The sequence below is a fragment of the Chlamydotis macqueenii genome, chromosome 1 (assembly GCF_036417535.1).
Source record: "Chlamydotis macqueenii isolate bChlMac1 chromosome 1, bChlMac1.mat, whole genome shotgun sequence".
Classification (NCBI taxonomy): domain Eukaryota; kingdom Metazoa; phylum Chordata; class Aves; order Otidiformes; family Otididae; genus Chlamydotis; species Chlamydotis macqueenii.
The window spans coordinates 141,831,388-141,854,260 of record NC_141556.1 but is presented as its reverse complement, the minus strand read 5'-3'; the positions used below and the strand labels follow the sequence as shown (position 1 = coordinate 141,854,260).

The 22,873-nt window shown below is 40.7% G+C and overlaps 1 protein-coding gene across 2 annotated transcripts in view; it reads right to left on the bottom strand.

Moving 5' to 3' along the window:
- The window catches only part of DHRSX (dehydrogenase/reductase X-linked), a 168,498-nt gene that overhangs the window by 105,361 nt on the left and 40,264 nt on the right, over window positions 1–22,873 (bottom strand). For both annotated transcript variants that reach the window (XM_086768578.1, XM_086768586.1), the window contains exon 3: window positions 10,836–10,904. In XM_086768578.1, coding sequence (XP_086624704.1) covers window positions 10,836–10,904 — 69 coding nt within the window. The remainder of the gene's footprint in view (window positions 1–10,835; window positions 10,905–22,873) is intronic.

Here is a 22,873-nt window from a genome sequence, read left to right as displayed (position 1 = left end):
AAGCCGAGGGCTAGAACAAAGCCAGCACCATCTTACATACTGCCTGGGGATACGACGAGACTGACAGCAAAGCATCAGCCTCGCGTGCACTGTGCTAGCCCAGCTCGTGCCTTGTAAGCAGGTATGGCTGTGAAAGTTGTGTCGCTGTCAACTGGGACGTGACTCTCTGAGAGTTTCTCTACCCTCAGTGACGTCTTTTTCATTACTTGAAACGCAAGATTTATTCAGATTTAATCTCTACATATACCCAGGTTGGTTAACGTGAACGCACCAATTTGAATTTCAGATTTGTATAAGAAGTCACTGTTTGGCAATTATTTGGATAACATGTGAACACTGCCACAAATTGTTCTCTTTTGCAACCAAATGCAAATATACTGTTTTATCCTGCTTGGAGGACACACAAAAAAAGGATGCTTCTCTCTGAATAGCATGTTTCCAGAGATACAACTCAAGCAAATAAAAAAAAGAAAAAAAAGAAAAAAATCTATATTCTGTCTGTAGAACCAGATGAAAGGGTATCTGGAGAGGCAAACACAATGTAGTTATATATCACCAGTAGTTGTCAAGGTAACTACAGGATTATGATTCCAGACTATAAAAATAATTTCATAGATCTTTTAAGATAGCAGTCTTCAGCCAGGCATTTGAGATTATCTGAACTGGGGGAAGACCCTGAGTAAGATTCTCAGGAGAACTGCTCACTACATCAGCCTTATAAAACATGCACCAGTTCCACACCAAATAAGCAGATTTTTTGACATCTCTCTCTATTATATGCAGCCTACGGTTTGAAAGCATAAGGCCTTCAAGACACTGGAGATGTGCTTTGTCTTCTGCATTCAGAAACAGAGTCTTGAAGGACTTCACTTAGCCTAGGACCAAACAATTAATTTTGCATCATCTGAAAGAAAAAAAAAAAGCCAAAAAAAGATTGATGGGAAGTAGGCTCAGACTCCCATGAAAGAAGTGTCTTCCATAAGACATTTCTATTTTGCAAAATTCTCTTTAGAAAATATAAATTCTCTTATAGCATGCATTTCCAAATCAACATAAAGCATTGATAAGCAGCAGCTTCTTAATTTAAGAAGATTTTAATGTCTAGACTCTAAAGCAAAGATTGCCTTTGATAGTACAGTAGTCTGGGACAGAAGAGAACCAGAACAAGTTGGGATGAAAAGCCTTTGATCTAGATTGACCTGAACACAAACTACCACATTTCTACAGGCAGAGGCACTTTCCCTGCTTTGTTTCGCGGACATGAGTGTCAAAATGTTTCTCTCTCTCTTTAACCAATAAACACTACCATCAAAACAGACAAATCTCTCGGAAATATTCAGTCTTCATGAAAAATTGTTCCAATTAGGGCCATGGCATTTTTGCATGGGCTGACTTCCAATTGTAAAATACAAACTAGGAGAAAGCCTGCAAGATTTTAGGTTGGAACATGAACTTTTCACAAACCTCCAGTTCAGAAGCCCACAACTGCCATAACAAAGTTTTGAACAGGAGAAACTGCTATATGTCATCAAATTCCTAAAGACAAAGAAGTACAGACACAGTACCATTTAAATAAGATCCATGTTCCAGGAAGTTTAGTAGCTTTAAATTTATTTTAAAAAAAAGTACAAGTGTGTGAGCATAAGTGAGACTGGAGCAGAATGAAAAGAAATACAGAACAACAACCAAATCTTGCTGCTTACAGTTCACATCACCTCGTCCAGAAATATTGCCTCAATACAAGAGGAAAAATCTAAATCCACATATTTATTAGCCATCCAATGATTCTCATGTTAGATGTTTTGCTTAATTCAAGAGTTTAGCAGTCCTCCTTAAGAGTGTTTCTTTTCCTTATTATAAGCAAGATTTTCTAGCACAAAGTACCAGAAAAGATTATAAAAAATGCTCTGGCATTACATGTTTCCTGCAAGCCTTTAAATAGGCTGAGAAGGGTTTCAAAGAGCACGAGCACGCTAATTTCTATTCAGATTGTGAAAATGTAGCAGAGATATCATGCGTCACATAATCTTGAACACATTTTATTTGAAAATTAGATTTTAAAATTTAGGTCTTAAAATAAAATATATTAGTCTATGCCATGCACAGAAAAAAAAATAACACAAAGGGCAAGCTGCTCCAAAGCCATGGGCAACATTTCCTGGCCTTTTCACACAAATTATTGCTCTCAGCGTCAGTGTTTCTACACTCCTTCCCTCTGTTTCCACAGAACGGGTTTTCTACCTGCACAGTTGGGGTTTTTTCATACTGCTCTGAAGTTCTTCTCAAATACCCATTTCCTAAGACTGTATTATGGTCCAATTATTGCTGTTCTTACCACTATCTGTGCCCAAGAGTCTCATTATGGGCACTGTATGAATACTGACACAATTCCTTGAAGACCCCGCAGTCCAGGAATCTGTGTATGTTACACTACTTGTAGTCAGGGCTGGACAAATGAAGCAGATAGGGTTTCATGTGGTTTTGGCTGCTAAAATTTCATAGACTTATAGAGTTACAGGGTGGCTGAGGCTGGAAGGCAGCTCTGGAGATTGTCCTGTCCCAGCCTCTGCCCAAGCAGGGCCACCTGAAGCCGGTTGCCCAGGACTGTGTCCAACTGGCTTTTGAATATCTCCAAGGATGGAGACTCTACAAACTCTCTGGGCAACCTGTGCCAATATCCAGTAGCCCTTCTGCTAAAAAAAAAGAAAAACAGTTGTCCTACTTTTAAGTGGGATTTCTTGCATTTCAGTTTGTGTCCATTGCCTCTGGTCCTATTCACTGGGCACTACTGGTTCATAATTCATTTAAGAACAGGGACAGCTTCGTTTCTTTGCCATTGAAAAATGGCCCTCGAAATACAACTTAAGCATGGACACACTAGTATTGGCCCTTCAGAGGTGCAGAGGCTCCTTCTGGAGCCTTGCCGTATTGCTGCAAGGATGGAGCCGACAAGAAAAGACCGACACCGCTGGCACACTCAGGTAGACCACAGTCTGTCTGTCGGTTCACGTGCAGCTCACACCTGGAAGGTTACGTGCACAGCCCGTAAGTGTTTCAAATATAGGCTCTGCTTTTCCCATGTTTACTTCAAACCACAATTTCTCCACGCTCCTGGCAACTATATCCCTAGCACTGAAGCCAATGGCATTTAAACAGAAAATGTTCTACTTTTTATAAGGAAATTAACTTCTAAAGCCCTACATGTAGCCCATGGAAGCTAGGACTACATAAAGTAGATCTTGGAAGAGAGATATGAAAACGTTCTAGAGAGAAAACAAATTGCCTTTTTCTTGGCTTTGTCTTTCAGTATTCCCTGGCAATTTTCTTGAGAACAGACAAGGTCTGGAAATAGCTCACACAACGCATCTTCAACTACTGCTTGAGATGGAAAAAATAATGGCATACTATGGGAGGTGTAAAATCCAGGAGCACCTCTATCCGAACACTGCTTGACATCATGACTCTACATAAAAGAGGATCAAAATCCTGTAAAAGGGTGAAATGGGAGCTTTTTCAAGCCTTGCAGAGACAATTTCATTTTTAAATTCCCTTTCTCTGGTTTGCCTTCAGTAGGGCAGCACAATAAGCGAAATCCTAACCTCGGAGCTCCGGTCCTATTAGTCACACAAACCTTTGGTGATTTACAGTCAGAAAATAATTTCAAGACATCTGAAAGGACTTTGTTATTCTGCCTACAGCTACACCTGTGCATTTCTTTGTCTCTACATTTCAATTATAAATGATTTAAATAAGAGAAAATCACATTTCCTAGTGGCAAAGCCTGTTAATGAAATATGTTTCACATTTCCAAAGGAAATGGGAATTTAGGAAACTAACAGGCAGCGCTTGTGCCTGCATTATGAACACATTATTTGAAAGACTTTATCTCTGTCTCACTATCCAGATCTGTGGCTCATCTTTAGCTCCGTGAACCATAGTCGTATTGCTCTTAATGTCTGAATTGCCACCCTGTTAACATCACAACTCAATTTCTAAGATGTCTAACGATAACACAAAAAAATAGGGAGATTCTCTATTGTTTTAAATGTCTGTAAGCACTGAGGGGAAAAATCTTGTAACATGTTACACTGAAAGTCAACAGGAGAACAAAAAAAAAGATATAATCAAGTAGGCTTAGTGAATTTAACAGTCTTTTTGCATCAAAGTATTACGTAAAACAAACAACATGATCTCCTTTTATGATCAAGTGACCCATCTGCTGGATGAGGGAAAGGCTGTTGATGTGGTCTACCTAGACTTCAGCAAAGCCTTTGACACTGTCTCCCACGGTATTCTCCTGCAGAAGCTGGCAGCCCATGGCTTGGATGGGTACACTCTTGGCTGGGTAAGGAGCTGGCTGGAGGGCCGGGCTCAGAGAGTGGTGGTGAATGGAGTTAAATCCAGCTGGCTACCGGTCACAAGTGGTGTTCCCCAGGGGTCGGTGCTGGGGCCTGTCCTCTTCAATATCTTTATTGATGATCTGGATGAGGGCATTGAGTGCACCCTCAGTAAGTTCGCAGATGACACCAAATTGGCTGGGAGTGTGGATCTGCCTGGGGGTAGCGAGGCCCTACAGAGGGATCTGGACAGGCTGGAGAGCTGGGCTGAAGCCAATGGGATGAGGTTCAACAAGACCAAATGCCGAGTCCTGCACTTCGGCCACAACAACCCCAGGCAGCACTATAGGCTTGGGGCGGAGTGGCTGGAGGACTGCGTGGAGGAAACGGACCTGGGGGTACTGATTGATGCTCGGCTGAGCATGAGCCGACAGTGTGCCCGGGTGGCCAAGAAGGCCAACGGCATCCTGGCTTGCATCAAAAACAGTGTTACTAGCAGGAACAGGGAGGTAATTGTCCCCCTGTACTCGGCACTGGTGAAGCCGCACCTCGAGTACTGTGTTCAGTTTTGGGCCCCTCACTGCAAGAAAGACATTAAGGCCCTGGAACGCGTTCAGAGGAGGGCTACGAAGCTGGTGAGGGGTCTGGGGCACAGGCCTTATGAGGAGCGGCTGAGGGAGCTGGGATTGTTCAGTCTGGAGAAGAGGAGGCTCAGGGGAGACCTTATAGCTCTCTATAACTTCCTGAAGGGAGGTTGTAGTGAGCTAGGGGTCGGCCTTTTCTCTCGTGCAGACAGTGATAGAACTAGAGGCAATGGTTTCAAGCTGCGCCAGGGGAGATTCAGGCTGGACATCAGGAAATATTACTTCTCGGAAAGGGTAGTCAGGCACTGGAATGCACTGCCCAGGGAGGTGGTGGAGTCACCGATCATGGGGGTGTTCAAGAAACGTTTGGATGTTGTGTTGAGGGATATGATTTAGCTGAGAAGTATTGGTGATGGTTGGACTGGATGATCTTTTAGGTCTTTTCCAATCTTGATAATAATTCTGTGAAATTCTGTGAAATTCTGTGAAAAGCAGGACAATTGATTTGCAAATTATTCACCTAAATTACTTTATCAGAGGGCTCTGAAGATACCTTTCCATGGATTAAAATCCTCCTCTGTTTAATACAGAGCAGAGTCACCAGCTTTACTCGGTAAGGGATATAAGGCCTATGAGCACCGAGAAACTGTACCAGCCCCTGCATTACCTTCTTGGACTCTAGAAAGGGTTCTTCCGTCCCTTGAGCACATGGAGGATCCAGTCCTTAGAGACTTAGATTAAGTTTAACACATCTAATATTTTTCAAGATTAAAATATTTTCAAATGGCTTGAATATACTTGATATTACCACATAAAAGGCTAAGGAAAGAAAATAAATACTCATGTTTAGGCAAGGTTCTTATACTCGTCATCAAGTGACAAAGCAGAAGAGCTCCACAGTTCCACACAGGGTCCTGCAAAGTGGCATACTGTCAGATCAAGACTTCTTTACTCCTCGCTCATATTAGCACCCTGTCTTTCAAGATGAGGTGTCTTTCTTGTCTTCCTTGTCTTCATGAGCCTGGCATTCAGTTGCGCAACTCCAACTGAAGGCAATCCTTGACCTGCCAAAGCTAAGTACTGGAGACAATGCACTGGTATGAAAAAAAGAAACCATGTAGATAGAAACTGCACTGTTAATGCTAGGAAACTCTTTAAACCAATCCTACACGTCTTTCAGCATCAGCAGTGATAGAGAAAGTACATGCTAATAGCAGGAGGTGGTAGAAGGGATAAAGTAGCCAGGTCAGGTCTTGCCACAAGTTCAGGATGTTACACTGTTACACCTCAAAACTACACCATGAAAAGCAAATCTGACACAAGCAAGTTTAAACCCACACATGCTTCTGCACACTTACAGAAAATACACCCCAACCACAAATACTTTCTACCATTTTTGCATGTTTTAACGAGGCATCAGTCTTTGCTGAACTCGCTTACACAACTCTGGCCCATGTGCTGGGAATACCACCATTGACTCTTGGGTAAAAACAAATCTAGAAATTTGGGAATTTGGGAACTCTCAGCAGTTGTCTTTCTCTAGATTGCAGGGAAAGTCAACAACAAACAGTTGGACTGTTTGTTCAAATTGGTGCCTCATAAACAGCAAGCATCAGTGGAGTAACTACCTATGAGTTATTCTGCAATTATGCTTGGTACCTATCAACTAGATTACTTCTTCTTTCGGGTAGACTCTTCGATCTCAAAACTCTAATAACAAGGAAAATCTCTTTGCTCGTTAGTAGGTTATACTGCAAAAGGGAGCAAGAGACCTTGTCATCTCTTTATTCCCTAGCTGAGCCATATGTAGTGCAAACATCCCAAGAGAAAGCTCCTGGAAAAAAGCCAGGCTTGTTGAATGCATGCGACTTACAGTGTTTTAAGGGTGTTATCGTTCCTCCTACTGCTTGGCCCACTCTGTCTTCATGTGGGTCAGACTGCAAGCGATGTGATTTGGTTGCCACTGTGCTAACCTCTGCATTCCTCTGACTCAGAGGGAGAAAGTCTCTTCTTCCTTTCTCATCTGGCTTCAAATGGAAGTCTCATGAATGCTGTGGATCTAGCGCGTAGTTTTATAATTGTGGTTTTATTTGAATTGCCACAAAAATGTTGGGTGAGATTAAACACAGGCTTCTCCTTTTGAAGAGGTCTGTGCTTAATATGACTTTTACACCTCATTTTCTCACTACTTTTAATTTTTCTCTCTTTGAGTCTAGTTGCAACTCCAGCTCCTACACGGCAGTTGTGAGAGCCTTTCCTTGGTACTGTGCTAAGTGATAGTTATGCATAAACTTTTGGTAATTGCTGATTCCATTGGCATTCATGAACCTGTGCTGGAATGAATGAAGCTTTCATTCATGTTTATATATTAGTTTCCAGCATTTGTATGTGTGTAATCATCAGGCTAAAACCAGCTTTCATTTGCAGAGATGTAAACTGAGGGTAACCGAATCAGGAGATATACTCTACTCTGTACGTGGAAAGATTTTTTTCTAGTATCATTTAGAATTCAGAAACTTCCCAGTTCCATAACTCAATGTAGCTTGTCCAGGGCTGGTAACTATGGTTATGGCTGTATTAATAAGTGGTTTGGATCAACAGAAGTCAATCTCTAGAGCTCATTTTGTGCTGGGCACCTGACATCGGCACTTCTACAGGTCGCTGGCACTCTTAGTTCAGATAAGCTCTAAGTTTGCTCCCATGCACTAATGCTCTGTTGCTGCTGCAGCTCACTTCCCAGGCTAGTTCTGTCCAAACAGAATCCAGGTCAGGACCTGCGGTGCCCCTCCTGATGCAAACCCACGCTCAGCAAGCGGGCAACAGTTGAGTGTTGCCTGAAAAGCGCTCTCCTGATCTAACTAACAAACGCACTAACACAGACACACCCTATGCGTAAATTACAGAGACTTACACAATTAGAATATCTCTGTGGCAATCCCTAGCCATCAACAATTTTCCCAGCCATATAATTGCTACTATCAACAACATGAGTTCCCAATTTAACAAATGGAAGCGAGATAAATGCCCACATCATTTTGGCTTCTCCCAGCTTTATGATTCAGAGCGTAGCAATCTGTTTCCCTTGGTCTTTTGGAAATAGTGTCCGTGTGATAATTTTAATGACAATGCAGCACTTCTTCTGGCCTGTTCTGGATATCTGAGGGCTTTGATTGCTTTATCATAGAGCAGGTTCTGACGGTCAAGTGAATTGGGTTTATCATGCCCCAAGGACCTGTTACCTTATCCTCTGCCACTCGGCTGCCCATGTCCTTCCTTGCTCTACACTTAGCAATAGGTAACTCAGCACAGAGACCCAAAACTGAGGACACCTAAACAGTCTGGAAGCAGCAGAGACAGGAACCAAGGAGGTTTCCAGTGTAGCACCATGAGAGAAGATAAGTGGTAGGAAGAGGTGATGAGATACACTGCTTAGATTTTCTGTGTCCCGTAGCATTGCTGCACTGTAGGCAAACGGCTGCAACCACTTTCCTCTCCAATACTCTTCCATCTTTTGGCATTGACTCTGTTTCAAATGCCTCTGGCATGGGAAACCAGGATTCCTGCCTGCCTGTATGCAGAAATTTTGTCAGTCTTTTCTTCATGTCTTGCCCTGCTGCTGCAGAAAAAAAAGCATCACCTGTGTGCACAGATTTTTTATTATTATCCCTTATCCTCCTCTGAAACTCTTAACACATTATTACTCATCAGCTGCTTCATAGGAATCACTTATGCACATGCTTTGAATCTCACTTGTCCCTGAAGTAAGTGTAGATTACGTCACGTAAAACGACTCACCCTTAAGCATACAGAGCTCCAGACAGACAGGGGGCCAAGACGCAGAAGGATGATATTGCCTTAAAAACACTATAATTACATGCATTCAACAAGCCTTTTCCCAGAGCTGTCTCTGGGGGTGTTTGTGCTACGTATGGCTCAGCCAAGCAACAAGGAGAGGGCAAGGTCTCTTGCTCCCTTTTGCTGTCTAACCTGCTAACAAGAAAAGAGATTTTCCTTGTGATTAGAGATCTGAGATCTGGATAGCAAACTGATGGCACCCACTCATACAGTTTGTCCATAGTAAAAGAAGGACAGTTATATTGTCCCAGTCCGTGATCATGCTGGCTGCTCAGCAGCACTGTTTTGAGTAGTTCTCCTTCAAGAGTCCCGTATTCCAGATGGAAACAGTTATGTAAGCAGTTTTTTCATATGAGCCACAAAAAATGCTCAAAAAAGGCGGGGGGGGGGGGGGAATGTCAAGATAACTGATAATGTTCCTGTGCAGTGACTAAACAGATATTGAACTGCAGCTTTTGAAAAGCTGATATGTTCATACAGCCTAGTCCTGGTCCCAGGATCTGCACACACAGCCCATTGCAAAGCAAAGTGCAAATTCATTGATAAGCAGTGAAGCAGGACTGCTGCTCAGCCTCACGCAAGTCCCTTGTACAGGATAATGCACTTGTAAATACAAATATCCCTCAGTGAGAAATTCTGAAAAGGCAATACTCTTCAAATTTGTTTTTAGGCCAAATCTACCAGGATTTACTAAAGCCTCAGTCTTTATAATTACAATAAGGAACAACTTCAGTCAACTTTAGATACACTTTCAGCTTCCTCAAAGTGCCAGCTGTATCCTGACAAAGTTTATAGCTGAAGGTTAGAGCTTACCTTGTTCAGAAAAATCAAGAAAGACTAGGCTGCTAGAAAAGCCTCTGATCACACAAATGTGAGAAAATAAGACAGACCCTGTTTTTTTCAGCTTCAAGTAGGTCACGTGATGCAATTAATTCCAAATGGTTTTGGTCTCTGTACAGAAACTTCCAGCAAAAGATTTAAACGGTGTAATAATTACCTTTTTCCTTTCATGAGCCTTCTGACTATGCCTTAATTTATGATGCTTTTAACTAGCATACATGTATCCTGAGGCTATGATGGGTGCACATTTATTTAAGTCAAAAGATAAATCTTAATGAAAGGGTTTTTAACACAATAATTAATGTATTTTGATCATCGGAACAGTAATTATTAGAGGCACAAAAACAGAATCAGATCTCAGAAGAAGCCATGAAGATCCTAAATAGGGTGGAGTAGCAGCACTGCTCTGTTATTTTGCAAAGAAATGATACATCAAAGTGGCAGCAGTGAATCATAATACACTACCAGGAACTACACCCAGTGAACCTAAGAGATGGAAATATTAGATGCACTGATCTCCATCATAAATTGCAAATTATAATCCCACAGTAGATGGTGTGCAGTATGCCTTTTCTCATAGTTGTCAAGCTATGCTCTCCTTATGCCTTCCCATACATGATCGCTCATCAGATGAAAAGAAAAAAAATGGAAGAACCGCAAAAATATACAAATTTTAGCTTGATATGAAAGGTCCACCTATTTTTAAGAAAATAGTTTTATTTTGTGAAGGATTATAAATTCTCGCCATGTGTCAAATAACCCAATTGGAGAGCCTTGTTCTTTTAAAAACCTCTTACCCCCCAAAAACCCCACTTTTCATTTAAAAATGAAAGATTATATACATGATGGGAGGCAAGCTCAGCAATGAAACAGAGCACACCCACTCTTACTTGCTGTCATCCTCCCCTTAGCAGAAATGACTAGCATTCTGATTTCCTGCCCAGCTGTTAAATCAGCATGCCCATACACAGGCACAGACAGACGGTAACTTGCAGGCAGGCCTTTTGCAATGGCACATAGTAAAGAAGTCACAGAAAACTGAAAACATTTTTTAAAAATATCCAACTCACTTTACTCCTATGTTAGATCTACTTTAAGAACTAATTTCCCCAAATTAAAAAAAAAAGTTTAACAATACACAAGGGGACCTCATATAAAAGAAGACACCGGCAAAAAGAGAGGAATAGAGTTCCTTAAAGAAAAGGACAGAGTGTGGTACCTTTTCCAGTCAAAGTTTCTTCTTGTATTTTCCTCACAGCTTCTTGGCCCTCACTCTCACTGTTTCCAGCTGTTACAATACAGAAAATAGAAAATTAGCGATTCAAACAACTTAATGACAGTGAATACAAGCATGCCACTCTGAAGGGCTAATGACATTGTAAAACTAGGACGAAGCTTCAGGTGAAAAGGCATGATTTGTTACTGCCAGGCAGTCGAGGTTTTTGAAGAGGGCTGTACAAAAGCACTGCTGTTCACACAAGTTCTGCCTGTTTATCTCATTTATTCATACAAGATAGGACCATCCGCTGGCTGGAGCAGCAGAATTGACACGCGAATCTGTAAGCCAAGTGAATTGTATCACATCCAGATTCTACAAAAGCTTCACTATAGGTTAGAGCGGACTTCCCCTCGCTCTTTTTCCAAAATGAAGACTTCCACAGTTGGAGGAAAGGGCCCACTACCCTGGCCCAAATGCTCAAGAAAAGTCTTACTAGAGCAAACATAAAACACGATTAAGCATCAAATAAATGCCTCCTGTGCCATTCAGCTTAGGTAGATAGTAATTGTCTGATATTTGTTTGGCAATTTTTTAATAATAACTTTTATCAAAGGAAAAAACACAAGCATAATCTGAATATTGTGCTTGATAGTACAAGTTAAAATTTTAAATGAAGTTTAACATTCCATTTATCGATCCACAAACATTTATCACAGGATGACACATCAAAATACCTATTGTTTATCTAAATTGGATATAAATACTGATATCTCTTAAGAATTTCACGAAGTTGCCGCCTTCTTTTCCTGATTATACAAACCTCTGCCTTGGTTTCTATACAGGCTTTCTCTTGTGCCCCCTAACAAGTGTCCCATCCTCTCATTCACTTGATAGCTATGCAGCAGAATTTTCAGGTTTTCCACTTTCCCCCCCCCCCCTTTTTTTTTTTTTAGTAACAGTAAAATAACTCTATCAAAGACAAGGAAAGAATCACAGCATCACAGAACAAGTTGAGGTTGGAAGGGACCTCAGAAGGTCAACTGGCTCAGCCTCCTCCTCACACTGGTTGGTAGGTGCCCATATTTACTTTAGGATGGTAAAATATGCTTTACAGTGCTTTTAAACCATATTAATACTATCTCACAGAGAACATGTTCCAAAAGTAGGACTGAATCCCTTTGAGATAGATAGATCATGTGTTATCCATTGGTTGCACTAGCTGAAGGCTCAGAGCATTGAGCTGAGATCTCTGGGACAACCTGACCACTTTGAGGAGCTAGGCTAATGCATTCTTTTGAGGATGGAGTTTTTATTGTGCATCTGCAGTAAAAAACAATGATTTGCGATCTATCTTTGTTTTCATTATATGCAAGAAGACTCAATATTTACATAAATGTAGCCAAAATAAAGACATTTAACATTTCAGATGCTGGAGATGATAGATAAAATAATTTTCACATAAAACCAGGAGCCATACTGCTCTATAACTGTTCTCTATAAATTCCATTAACTCTGGAATTATACTGGAAGAAATAAAAACAAACAAGCAAACAAACAAACAAACAAAAAACAAAGCAGACATTTGCAGTATTTTCTTCTTGCTTTTTTTCGCCCCCTTAAAACCATCGAGGGCTGTACAGAAGAGAAACATTCAGCTTGATGCTAATTTCCAGATACAGACACAGCGTCAACAAACAAACCCTCCAGTGAAACTGCCATTTCTGGGGAAATCTGTGCACAAGGGTTATATGCAGGGATCAATTTTCCTCCCTGTTTCACCTCAAGTGATGTACTAAATTAAGATTTCAAACTCAATGTGTTATTATGCCGGATATAATTAGGCCAGAAACAAAAATATTTTGGTGCCAATTTTGTGAAGGTCTTATTTGATTCCTCTTTCATTCAGCACTCCTCATGCAGAGAGCCGGCTTATTAGAGCCTCCAGTGTCTTGATTTAACTCTCAGTATGTTCACTTAATTTGTTCTTTTAAAAGAGCTTGTGTTCACAACAAATTTTAATTTGCTTTATTTTGCTGTTATATAAATGGTTATTCATTAAAGCTCAGTGCCTTCCAAATTAGCTCATTTTATTCATATTTGCATATTTTTCACTCTAGACCACTGGGAAAAAATAATTATTTTGCTAAACAGTCCCTTCAAATGTCTGTTTCCAGCCTGATTCAACAGAGTTTGAAAACCAGATTTTGGAAGCTGGAGTATCACAAAACTGAAATAACCTCAGTGAAAGCTGCTACTGTAATAAAGGATTTTGAAATATTTCTTTCAAAGAAAATGCTGTAAGAAGAATAAAGACACTGAACAAATGACCAAAATCCTTACAAAAAGTTCAAAGATACATAGGCCAGAAAGATACCATAAGACTGGGAGAGTAATCTAGACTTCTGAGTTAGCTTAAGGAGATCAGCATCCCCTCGCTGAGGATGGGTGGGAGTGAAAAGGACATTGCACTGTTGTACTGCGTCTCTTCTAGTACATCCTTCTGGCACCCTCTAAGCCAAGTGAGTGGGAGGCATGAAAAAGAACAACCCCAGTTCAAGCGCTAGATTATCTGTTCAAAATTCAAAAAATACTTTTTAAGTCACCAAGCTAACACAACCAGCTTTAGGTTGGGAAAGATTTGTGCAATTCTTTTAAAAACAGGAAAATCCTTTGGCTGCACTTTTTGCCAATGACTCACTGTAATTTTCAATATGCCAGAATTTATCCGTTTCAAGCGCTATAGCATCCGCAGCATAAGATCTGCCTACTCTGGATTCAAGTGGTTTGGAAGGACGGATAAGAAAAGGAAGACAGATCATGTTTTTTATGCAGTGAGGGAATGCGAACAAAAGCTTTGAGAAAAGGAGATTCAGTGTCTTGAGAGCTTAGATCATCAAAGTACCCAAAACCATAATAATCTTGCTCTTCATCCTAATTTAAAGTGTCTGTTGGGAATTCAAAATAGAGATAGTTGTCCCAAGAACTGTTTATGCAAGCTGTTCAGAGCCCTGTCTGATGTTTTTGTTCTACTTAGTCACCACAGAATAGTGAAAAATTCAGGTGAGACTGATTCAATAACAATGCTGACTAAAATCAATTCTGAAAATAAAACTGATAACATACAAATAAATTCAAGTCTGAATGGATGCACCTGTATAAAAAAAAAAGATGTCATTTTAATGGCATTAAGAATTCTAATACTGAAACTCATGTTAGAATAAAAAATATGGAAAATAAATTTAAATACAACTTTTAGTTAAAAAAAAAAAATTTCAAGATTCATCTACACAAACACCACAAGTCAAAGCACGTTGATCTACAGAAGCACACAGAAAAATTCTATCAGCACCAATAGGCTTTGGATCTTACCCTAAAGGTCAGGCTCTGTCATCTTAATCACTTAAGTAGTTTCTAACTCTGAAAGTTATTTCAGGGATTTCAATAGATTTATCACAGAGGATTGCTCAGCCTGAATGAGGATGGCGAAAACACAGCCCATAGAAACCCAGCATGGCTGGGAAACATTTACACTACCACTAGTTATGGGGTCCTGAAACATCTATATATACTCTTTATACAATATTTTAAATTTCTTTGCATGTGAAAATCTCTCCAAAAGAATAACTGCTACTCACGCTCATAATCTGTGTACAAAATTGATCCTGATAAAAAAGCAAGATCTTTTCCCATTGGTGTTTTGCAAAAACAGGAATTTGCAATCTTGACGTTTCAAGGGAACATACTGCAGGGCATTATAAAGAAATTTAAAATAGTCTATGAACAACAATATAGCCTGTAAAGCTTAAGGTCTCCTGGAGAGAATAAACCCCCAAAATGTGAAAAGCTCCCGCTTACCAAAATTAGCAGGGGGAGAATTTTCTGACTTTCAGCAAGATAATACAAAATGAAAACACAAGTAAAATCTTTGTGAGATGAACACCAAGAAGATGCAAACCACCCAGACGCAGTGGTCCAAAGAAACACCTGACCCCAAGAGCCTGGAGCCCGAGAGCCAGGCTGTGCACCAAGGCACCCCTCAGCCTGCGACAAACCCTGCCGTGGCAAACCCCAGGCGGGGAGGCAGGGGCGAGCTGCCTGGCAGTAGGGCAGCCGTGCTGGCACTTCACCTCTCAGCCCTCCCCACGCACCCCAGCCTCTGGCAAGCGTGACCTTCTCATTCACCAGTGCCTGGGGAACCTGCCACACTGAGATAAACACTCATTCCTTTTCTTAATTAGCCATAATTATCTATCAGTTAATCCCCAAAATGATGAACAGCTTTCCAGGGTTTGCAGCCTGCCCCGTGGCCGTCCCCACTCCCTCCGATCACTTCAAGTAACCCAAGTTTAGAAGTGGTGCCCATAAAGTCTAATGCATATGTGCATTACCAGGAGAAGCTTGGTGGTATGGTAATACATTCTATATAAATGTTTACCATCCCATTAAGGAGTTGCAAAGGCTGATGGTTAGATGTCTTTGTGCAACAGAATATGAAAAAGATTCCAACTGGAAATTTGAATTAAGGTGCTTCCTCAGAGTAGCATTATCCTCATTATGATTGAACAGGAACTGATTTCATTGGAGTGTCAGCCTGAAGAGAGGGCTTGCAAGGGCACCCAAAGCCTCAAGAGAAAAACAAAGTCCTATCAGCTGGTGTTACAAAGATTATGATTTTGCAAGTGTGCATAGCACTGCACAATAAACAGCATGTGCCTAAGAGACAGGAAAGACTGCCCTCAAAAAGCTCTGAGGATGACAAATTTCATATCAGTACAGTTTGAGTGTTTTCAATTTAAAAAAAAAAAATTAAAATCTTGTTTAGGAGAAAGGATCATAGATCTTGAGTCTCATCCATGAAACTTGCAAGTCCTGAAGTTGTTATTCAATAAAGCTGGGTATAAGGATGTGACCTGGTACAAAAAAAACACTGAGAAAATGATAGAAAGCTTCCTTATGTCTAGCGATATCATACATCCTTTGTCATCCAGTTCGTCATACAGCAGTTACAATTAAATAGATGCCTTTTTGACATGAAAGGCAAAAATATTGTTGTAAATGTTCCTTTGAGAAAAGAAGGAAAAGCAAGTAAGGAGGAGGATGTCAGTTTGCAAAGAGAGATCATCATTCTTGCCCTAGGTTCCAGCAACCCAGCTGTTCCAACAAGAAGTTAAGAATGACCCTGTTTATCAAACCAAAGATACATCTAGACAAGTGCCTTCTTTCCAACACTAACCTGTAGCAGGTGCTTAAGGAAAAGGTGTAAGTGACAGCATTAAGTCTAGGAGTGGTATTTTCCAATACACCCTCCCAGTAGCAAGAAATTGCAGAGATTTCCTGAATCAAAGGTCCCACCTAGCCTCTCAGTGAACCTATCCTCCACTACTTCATCTAATTGCACTTTCAATTCATTCAAGCACTATGGCTGCCAAAGGGTTCTGGGACAACAGGCTCTGTGATTTAATGACACACTTAATTACATCAAAAAGGTTGTACTTCAGTAGGGTTTTTTTATTTATTATTTTGTTACATGTTCTCTACTTCATGTACAATAAGACAGGGAATAACCACTTCTCATTCACTTTCTCTGTACCATTCTGTTGTAGTTCAGCCCCGACTGGGACCAGACTACGCAGTCTCTCTCTCACTCCCCCCACCCTCCGAGAGAATAGGGGGACATGATATAAGGAAAAACGGCTTGAGGTTTGAGATAAGGAGGGGGAGAAATCCTTAAAGTTACCATTACGGGCAAAAAAAAGACTCGACTTGGGGAATAATACTCATTTATTTCTAAAACTAGCAGGAGAATGAGACAGGGAACAAGATAAACTCCTTCCCCAACCCTCCCTCTTCCCAGGCTTAACATTATCTCTACTACCTTCACCCCCTGAGCGGCACAGGGGGAAGAGCGAATGGGGGTCACGGTCAGTTCATCACACGTTGTTTTACGCCGCTACTTCGTCGTTGGGGGAAGAACTCGCATTTCTCCTCTGCTCTATCGTGGGGTCCCTCCCACGGGCCACAGTCCTTTGTGAAACTGCTCCAGCGTGGGTCATCTCTTCCACGGGGTGCAGTACCTCCAGAACAGCTGCCCCAGCGGGCCCTCCATGGGCCACAGCCTCCTTCAGGCCTCCACCTGCTCCGGCGTGGGGTCCTCCACGGGCTGCAGTTGGATCTCTGCTCCTCTGTGGACCTCCATGGGCTGCAGGGGGACAACCCGCTCCACCATGGTCTTCACCACGAGCTGCAGGGGAATCTTGGCCAGGAGCCACATTACTCCTCCCCCTCCTTCTTCACTGACCTTGGCGTCTGCAGCCGTTCCTCACAACAGGCTGACAGATGCCTCTCAGGATCCTTTTTACATCTCATTCACTTCTCATCTCCTCTCCACGTCTTGCAGCCAGGCCGGGCCGAGTTGGGCCTAGTTGGCCGCCTGGTGGGAGGCCAGAGGGTGAGGCCTGCAAGGCCCACAAGGCTCGCGCCTCCCCCTCTCTGCCCCCACTCAGCTGCTTCACATCTTCTCCTTTTTTTTTTTTCTGTTTTCCCCTACTTAAATACGTTATTGTAGAGGCATTATCATGGGGCATTCTGCTACCAATCGGCTTGGCCTTGGCCAGCAGCAGGTCCGCCCTAGGCCCGGCTGAGTTCAGTTAACAAAGGGGAGCGACTTCTAGCAGTTTCCTACAGAAGCTACCACCTTAGGCCCCCCCTCACTAAACAAAACCAGAACACATTCATAACTGTATGATATCACACTTCAGTCATTTGTTTGCAAGTGGAAGAATCTTTGTTTACTAGCCCCATCTTGCACAGAGCCATGCCATCCTCCTCACCATCCCTCTCTCATTTTTTCCAGTTCTACCAGGCTCCTTTTCAGTATTCACAACAGGATGAATCAATGATTTCTACAAAGAAAGAGGGACACTTCCTGTCATGTTTTCATCTTCTTTTCTGTGAAGTAATGACATTTTAGTTGCCATTATGACCGGCATTAAATATCGAAGATGTTGCGCAGAGAGCTTTCAATAGTAAATCAGATTTTTTTTTTTTTAAGTGGTAGTAGTTAATTTAGATCCTATTCTTGTAAATATAGAGGTGTGGTTGTTTTTCCTCATATGCAGTATTTGCATTTACTGACACTCTGTATTTATCGATCCCTTCATAACCCAGTCATTCAATCCTGGGAGATTATTCCTCATTCTTAGCAGTAGTTAAGATTTCACAAGGCACCTCTGGAGACCATACAGTCCCACCTCCTGCTACGGCTGGTTGCCCAGGACCATGTCCAGTCAGCTTTTGAGTATTTCCAAGGTTGGAGACTCCACAGCCTCCCTGGGCAGCGTGTGACAGTGTTTAACCACCTCCAATGTGAAAAAATGTTTGCTTATGCTTATATTTCCTGTGTTTTGGTTTGTGCCCATTGCCTCTTTTCCAGTCATGGGCACCACTTAGCAGATCCTGACTCCATCTTCTCTGCTGACCCCATCAGGTATTTATACATATGGAAAAGGTCTCCCTGAGCCTCTTCCTCTCCAGGCTGAACAGTTCCATCTCTCTCAGCCTCTCCATGTGTGTCAGGAGCTCAAACCCCTTAACTATCAACAGTCAAATTAATTTGACTATCCTAAATACATTTGTGCAAAATGCATCATCTCACTGTTCAGCCTTTTTTCTGTATCTATCTTTTATAAATGTACTGAACATCTGCCTTTGGGATCAGGAGTCCCTTTGCTCCATCTCAAAGCTGACAAATAATTCCTAAATATTGTTTTCTGTTTCCTAATCAGTTAGTAACCTTCAAGAAATATTTCTCTTATCTCAAGACAAGCTAGTCACTTTAAAATCTTTTGGTAGGAACCTTGCCAAAAGCTTTTGAAAATCAAGATTAAATTAATTCACACAGATGTTGAATTCTTCAAAGCATTTAATAAATGCTTAATGAATAAATCAAATAAATGTCTAGAAAAATTGCACTAACTCTTCCAAAAATTACAATTACATATTTAACTCTGTATTTTTTACAATGCTTGCCATTCTTTTCAATATAAAAATCACACGCACTGGACTATGCACAACATCCTTCCCAAAACTGCCCAGCGCTCATATATGTCCCCCTTACACTTCCCCTACACTAAGGACAATTTAAGGTCCTATGCAGAAGATACTAGTCCAGAAATACTTCTATGCTATTGAGGGATTTTTTTTTAAAACATAGTGGCTTTTTTTAGACTGCTTTAATTTATTTTCTGATGGCTGGCACTGACTTTGTAATAATCTCCATACTATTCAAAAGTATAAACTGTATCTTTTTAGTTGTTCATTTTACATAGGTCTTCCAGAAGAGACAGTGAACAGTGGTTGCCTGTACAGAACACGTTTTCACACTGAAGACTCCAAGTCTATTTGATTGTTCCTCATAAGGATGCTTCTCCATACTCTTGTTTTCCTCTAAACTCTTTAAATTCTTATGCTATCCATTTCAAAACAGGCAGATCAGAACTCAACACAGTATTTAAGGTGCTGGCACACAACTCATGCTGCTTGTTAGTTCCTTTTCTAATAATTTCTAATATTTATTTTGGGTTTTTTGCAAGCTATTGAGGACTGAGTTTTCATAGAATGACCTATTTTGATCCCAAGATCTTCCTCCAAAGTGATGACAGTCAACAGAGAACCCATCGTTTCTTTTTCTGGAGTTAAGGTTTTTCCCCATGTCCATCACTCCTCACTGAATTGCACATGCCTTCAACATTCAGCTTTGTATGGTTTTCCTGCAATTCTTCAGACATGTACCTGTTCTTTATTACCCTGAAAAATTTAACACAATTTGAAAGACTTGTCAATTCACTATTTGCTCCTCCTCTAAAATTATATGTTGAAAGCATGGGTTCTAATACATATCCCTGTTGAACTCCAGTGGTAACACCCTCTCTCCTAAGAAAATAAACATTTATGTCTATGTTCTGTCACAACATGCAATGTTGTTGTATGAATGTCATGGCATTTATACTTATCCTTTGGGCTGTGTAGTGTCCTTAACTGCCTTAAGAATTTTACTTTAAGATTTCTAGAAATCCAAACAAACCATATCAACCCAAATCTCTCCCAGACACATGGCGGTTGAGCTCAGTTAATTGAAGTATTTTACTATGCAATACACCTGCACAGTTGATTGAGTAACATTTCTACTTGAGATTACTGCCCAGAAAAAAATTATCATGCTCTAAGAATCTATTCAAATGTTTGTCACTATTTTAATAATAGTTTCAAATGTCCCAGGGAATCCTGTAATTAGTTTATTCATAAACAGGTAGTCTTAAACCACTGCCAATTATAAAAAAAAACTTACAAATATTACAGATGAAATGTTCAGAATGAATAAACATAATCAAATACATTTTTTAAAAGGAAAAAGTCTTTTTAAAGCAAGGACAGTCACAGTCTTCAAACAGAAATCAGAGACTGAAGTGTTTGACAAAATTCTTACGGATTTGGAAGGCTGTGTGCATATGCATAGTGTATAAATAACAGACGGTGTTGTAAGTAGAGTTTTTCATAACCCTGATTAGAGTGTACTGATATGTTAAAAACTGAACTGAATGACAATTATAAGGCAATCTGCATGCATTTTCTTAGCGTTCATACCAGAAAACAGAAGCTATCAGTCAGTTTTGAAAGGCTGGCAACATTTTTACACTTTCTGACTATACAACTCATTCAGGCCAAACAAAACCTGGCTAACATTAGGGAGATAAATACTTTTCTAGAAAAAAATTATAACTCAAGCATCTCATACATCTATGTATAGTGAGAAAAGACTACTAAAGTATCCTGTGTAAATTTTTGGTAATTGAAATTAAATGAATCTGTCTTTGAAAATGAACAATTGCACCATCTTGATAGGGCTTGATTATATCCTTATAAAGTCACTTTGTAGCATAATACAACATAAGAATTGTCTGATTTACAATGCAGAGAGTCCAGCTTGAAAACTGGAAACTAATGCGAGTGAAAGAGATGACAGAAATATCTCCTGCTTGGTCTCTTGCAGGGCTTACAGAGGTCACAGAGAAGTGCCGAGTCTAGTGATGGAATTACATTTATTTATGCCAAAAATGCACAGCTCAAATAAATCACTTGAATACATATACATATATATAAACATAATGAGACTGTTTCCTTCAGAATGTGAGCCTTAGAAAATTGTGACGCTGATATACTCAGACACTAAAGATTGATTACACTGTCCTGAACCTGTTGTTTTATACCAAGCAGCATACGTGTAACACTGTCAACCTGGAAATCATTTGATTTTCATTCACCATTATCAGACAGAATTATCAAAGCTTCTATATTAGATACTACCACACTTTTTTCTCTAGCTTTCTTTTATTTGTGTACTGAGAAAAAAAAAATCAAACTGAAGTGCTCTTTTTTAAAATCAACAATTTTAACATGCACTCACAGAATCCTCTTAAAATTAAACACCAGTGATGAAGGATGGAAGGAATATGAAGAGTTTACTCTTCTAATCAGTCTAAATTCAGACTCAGAAAACTATGGCCAACACTGTGAACCTACTGGGTTTTATGACTAGGGGGCCATAAAAATGGTTGGGATGTCTAGATTTTCGACATCCTTATTGTTACAAGCATATTTTCTTGTAAGGGCACACAAAACATCATCTTCAGTATCAGACACTGGTCAGTAGGCACTGAAACCAGTGTGTCATTTACCTTCTCTCTCTGAAAATGAAATTGCAAGCTGATTTATCCACTACTAAATTGCACAGAAGACAGCAGGACCTCCTGGTATGGCTTCACTCTGAAGACTCACCATCACCAGCAGCTTTCCCTACCCCCCCTACCAGAGGTCCCTGCTGTCTGTCATGAGACTTTCCTGAAGTAAAGGCCCTGCTCACTGTGCGTAATGCTGTCACAGCCTGGCAAAAAGTCTCAATTAAATTTATCAAATAAACCCATAGAAATGACTTTCAGCATTCACGCTGACCTTTTTCCCAGCGAAAGGCTGAGGGCAGGGCGAGCAGCATCCATAGAGGGAGAAAGGAGTCTTGTGCACCAGTGCTGGGACTGGAAAGTAAGAAGCTGTGAAAGCACTGTGCAACCACTTCCTGAAATGCTCTGAGTGAGTACCCCACCGTTTCATACGGTGCCTATTCATGTTACACCAGTCAATATGCTTTCTACCTATTTGTTTTCCTATTCCACTGGTAGACTGGATTTAAGAGTAAGTTACTTCGAACAGTTACTCCTCTAAAATGTCAAATGAAGTCAAAATCACACCCATCACAAACAGTGAATCATCTTCACATCAGACATTCAGGTTTGACTCATTTGCCCGCTGCAGGGATATCATTCTTTATGGCTAAATATTCCCATTACATAGTCCCTGCAATGGGAAAAAACAGTCAGTGAAGAGGAAGCCTGACTGTGAGCTATACGCGAGTCTCCCTTGCAAGCCCAAATTCACCTAACATCCACACATTTTTTCACATAAGTTCATGCCTACACACAAACATAGGTTGAAACCATTTCTAGAGTAGAAAGCTTAAGCACACTTGCTGTCTTATTTGAGGCTTAAATCTTTACTTGTGCAGCCTGGAGCTGAATGTGCTAACGCATGCCAATGTGCCCGCTGGTATTTTAAGCATACTCTGGACACTTGGGGCCAACAGTTAGCAACAAGAATGGAAGGTCATTGCTTTTAATGTGCTTTTGAGACTGTTTTAATCTTGCAGCTGGAACAATGCCTGAAACTATCCATTCTACTGACAGGGCTTCTTTGCTCTGAAGAATTTCACAGGCAAAGAAGATGGCTGTGACTCACCGGGCTCAGTGTTTAGGTCAGAGTTTGCCTGAAAGAATTGAATCAGCTGAAAATCTTACTCATCAAATGCTTCCTATAATTAATTTCATTAATTCACATTTGTAGCGATTCGTAATGCAAATATGAAGGTTGGTACAACTGAAGAGTGACTGGAAGTGTGTATGTCTGTAAGCACCAGAAGAAAGAGCAGAGCA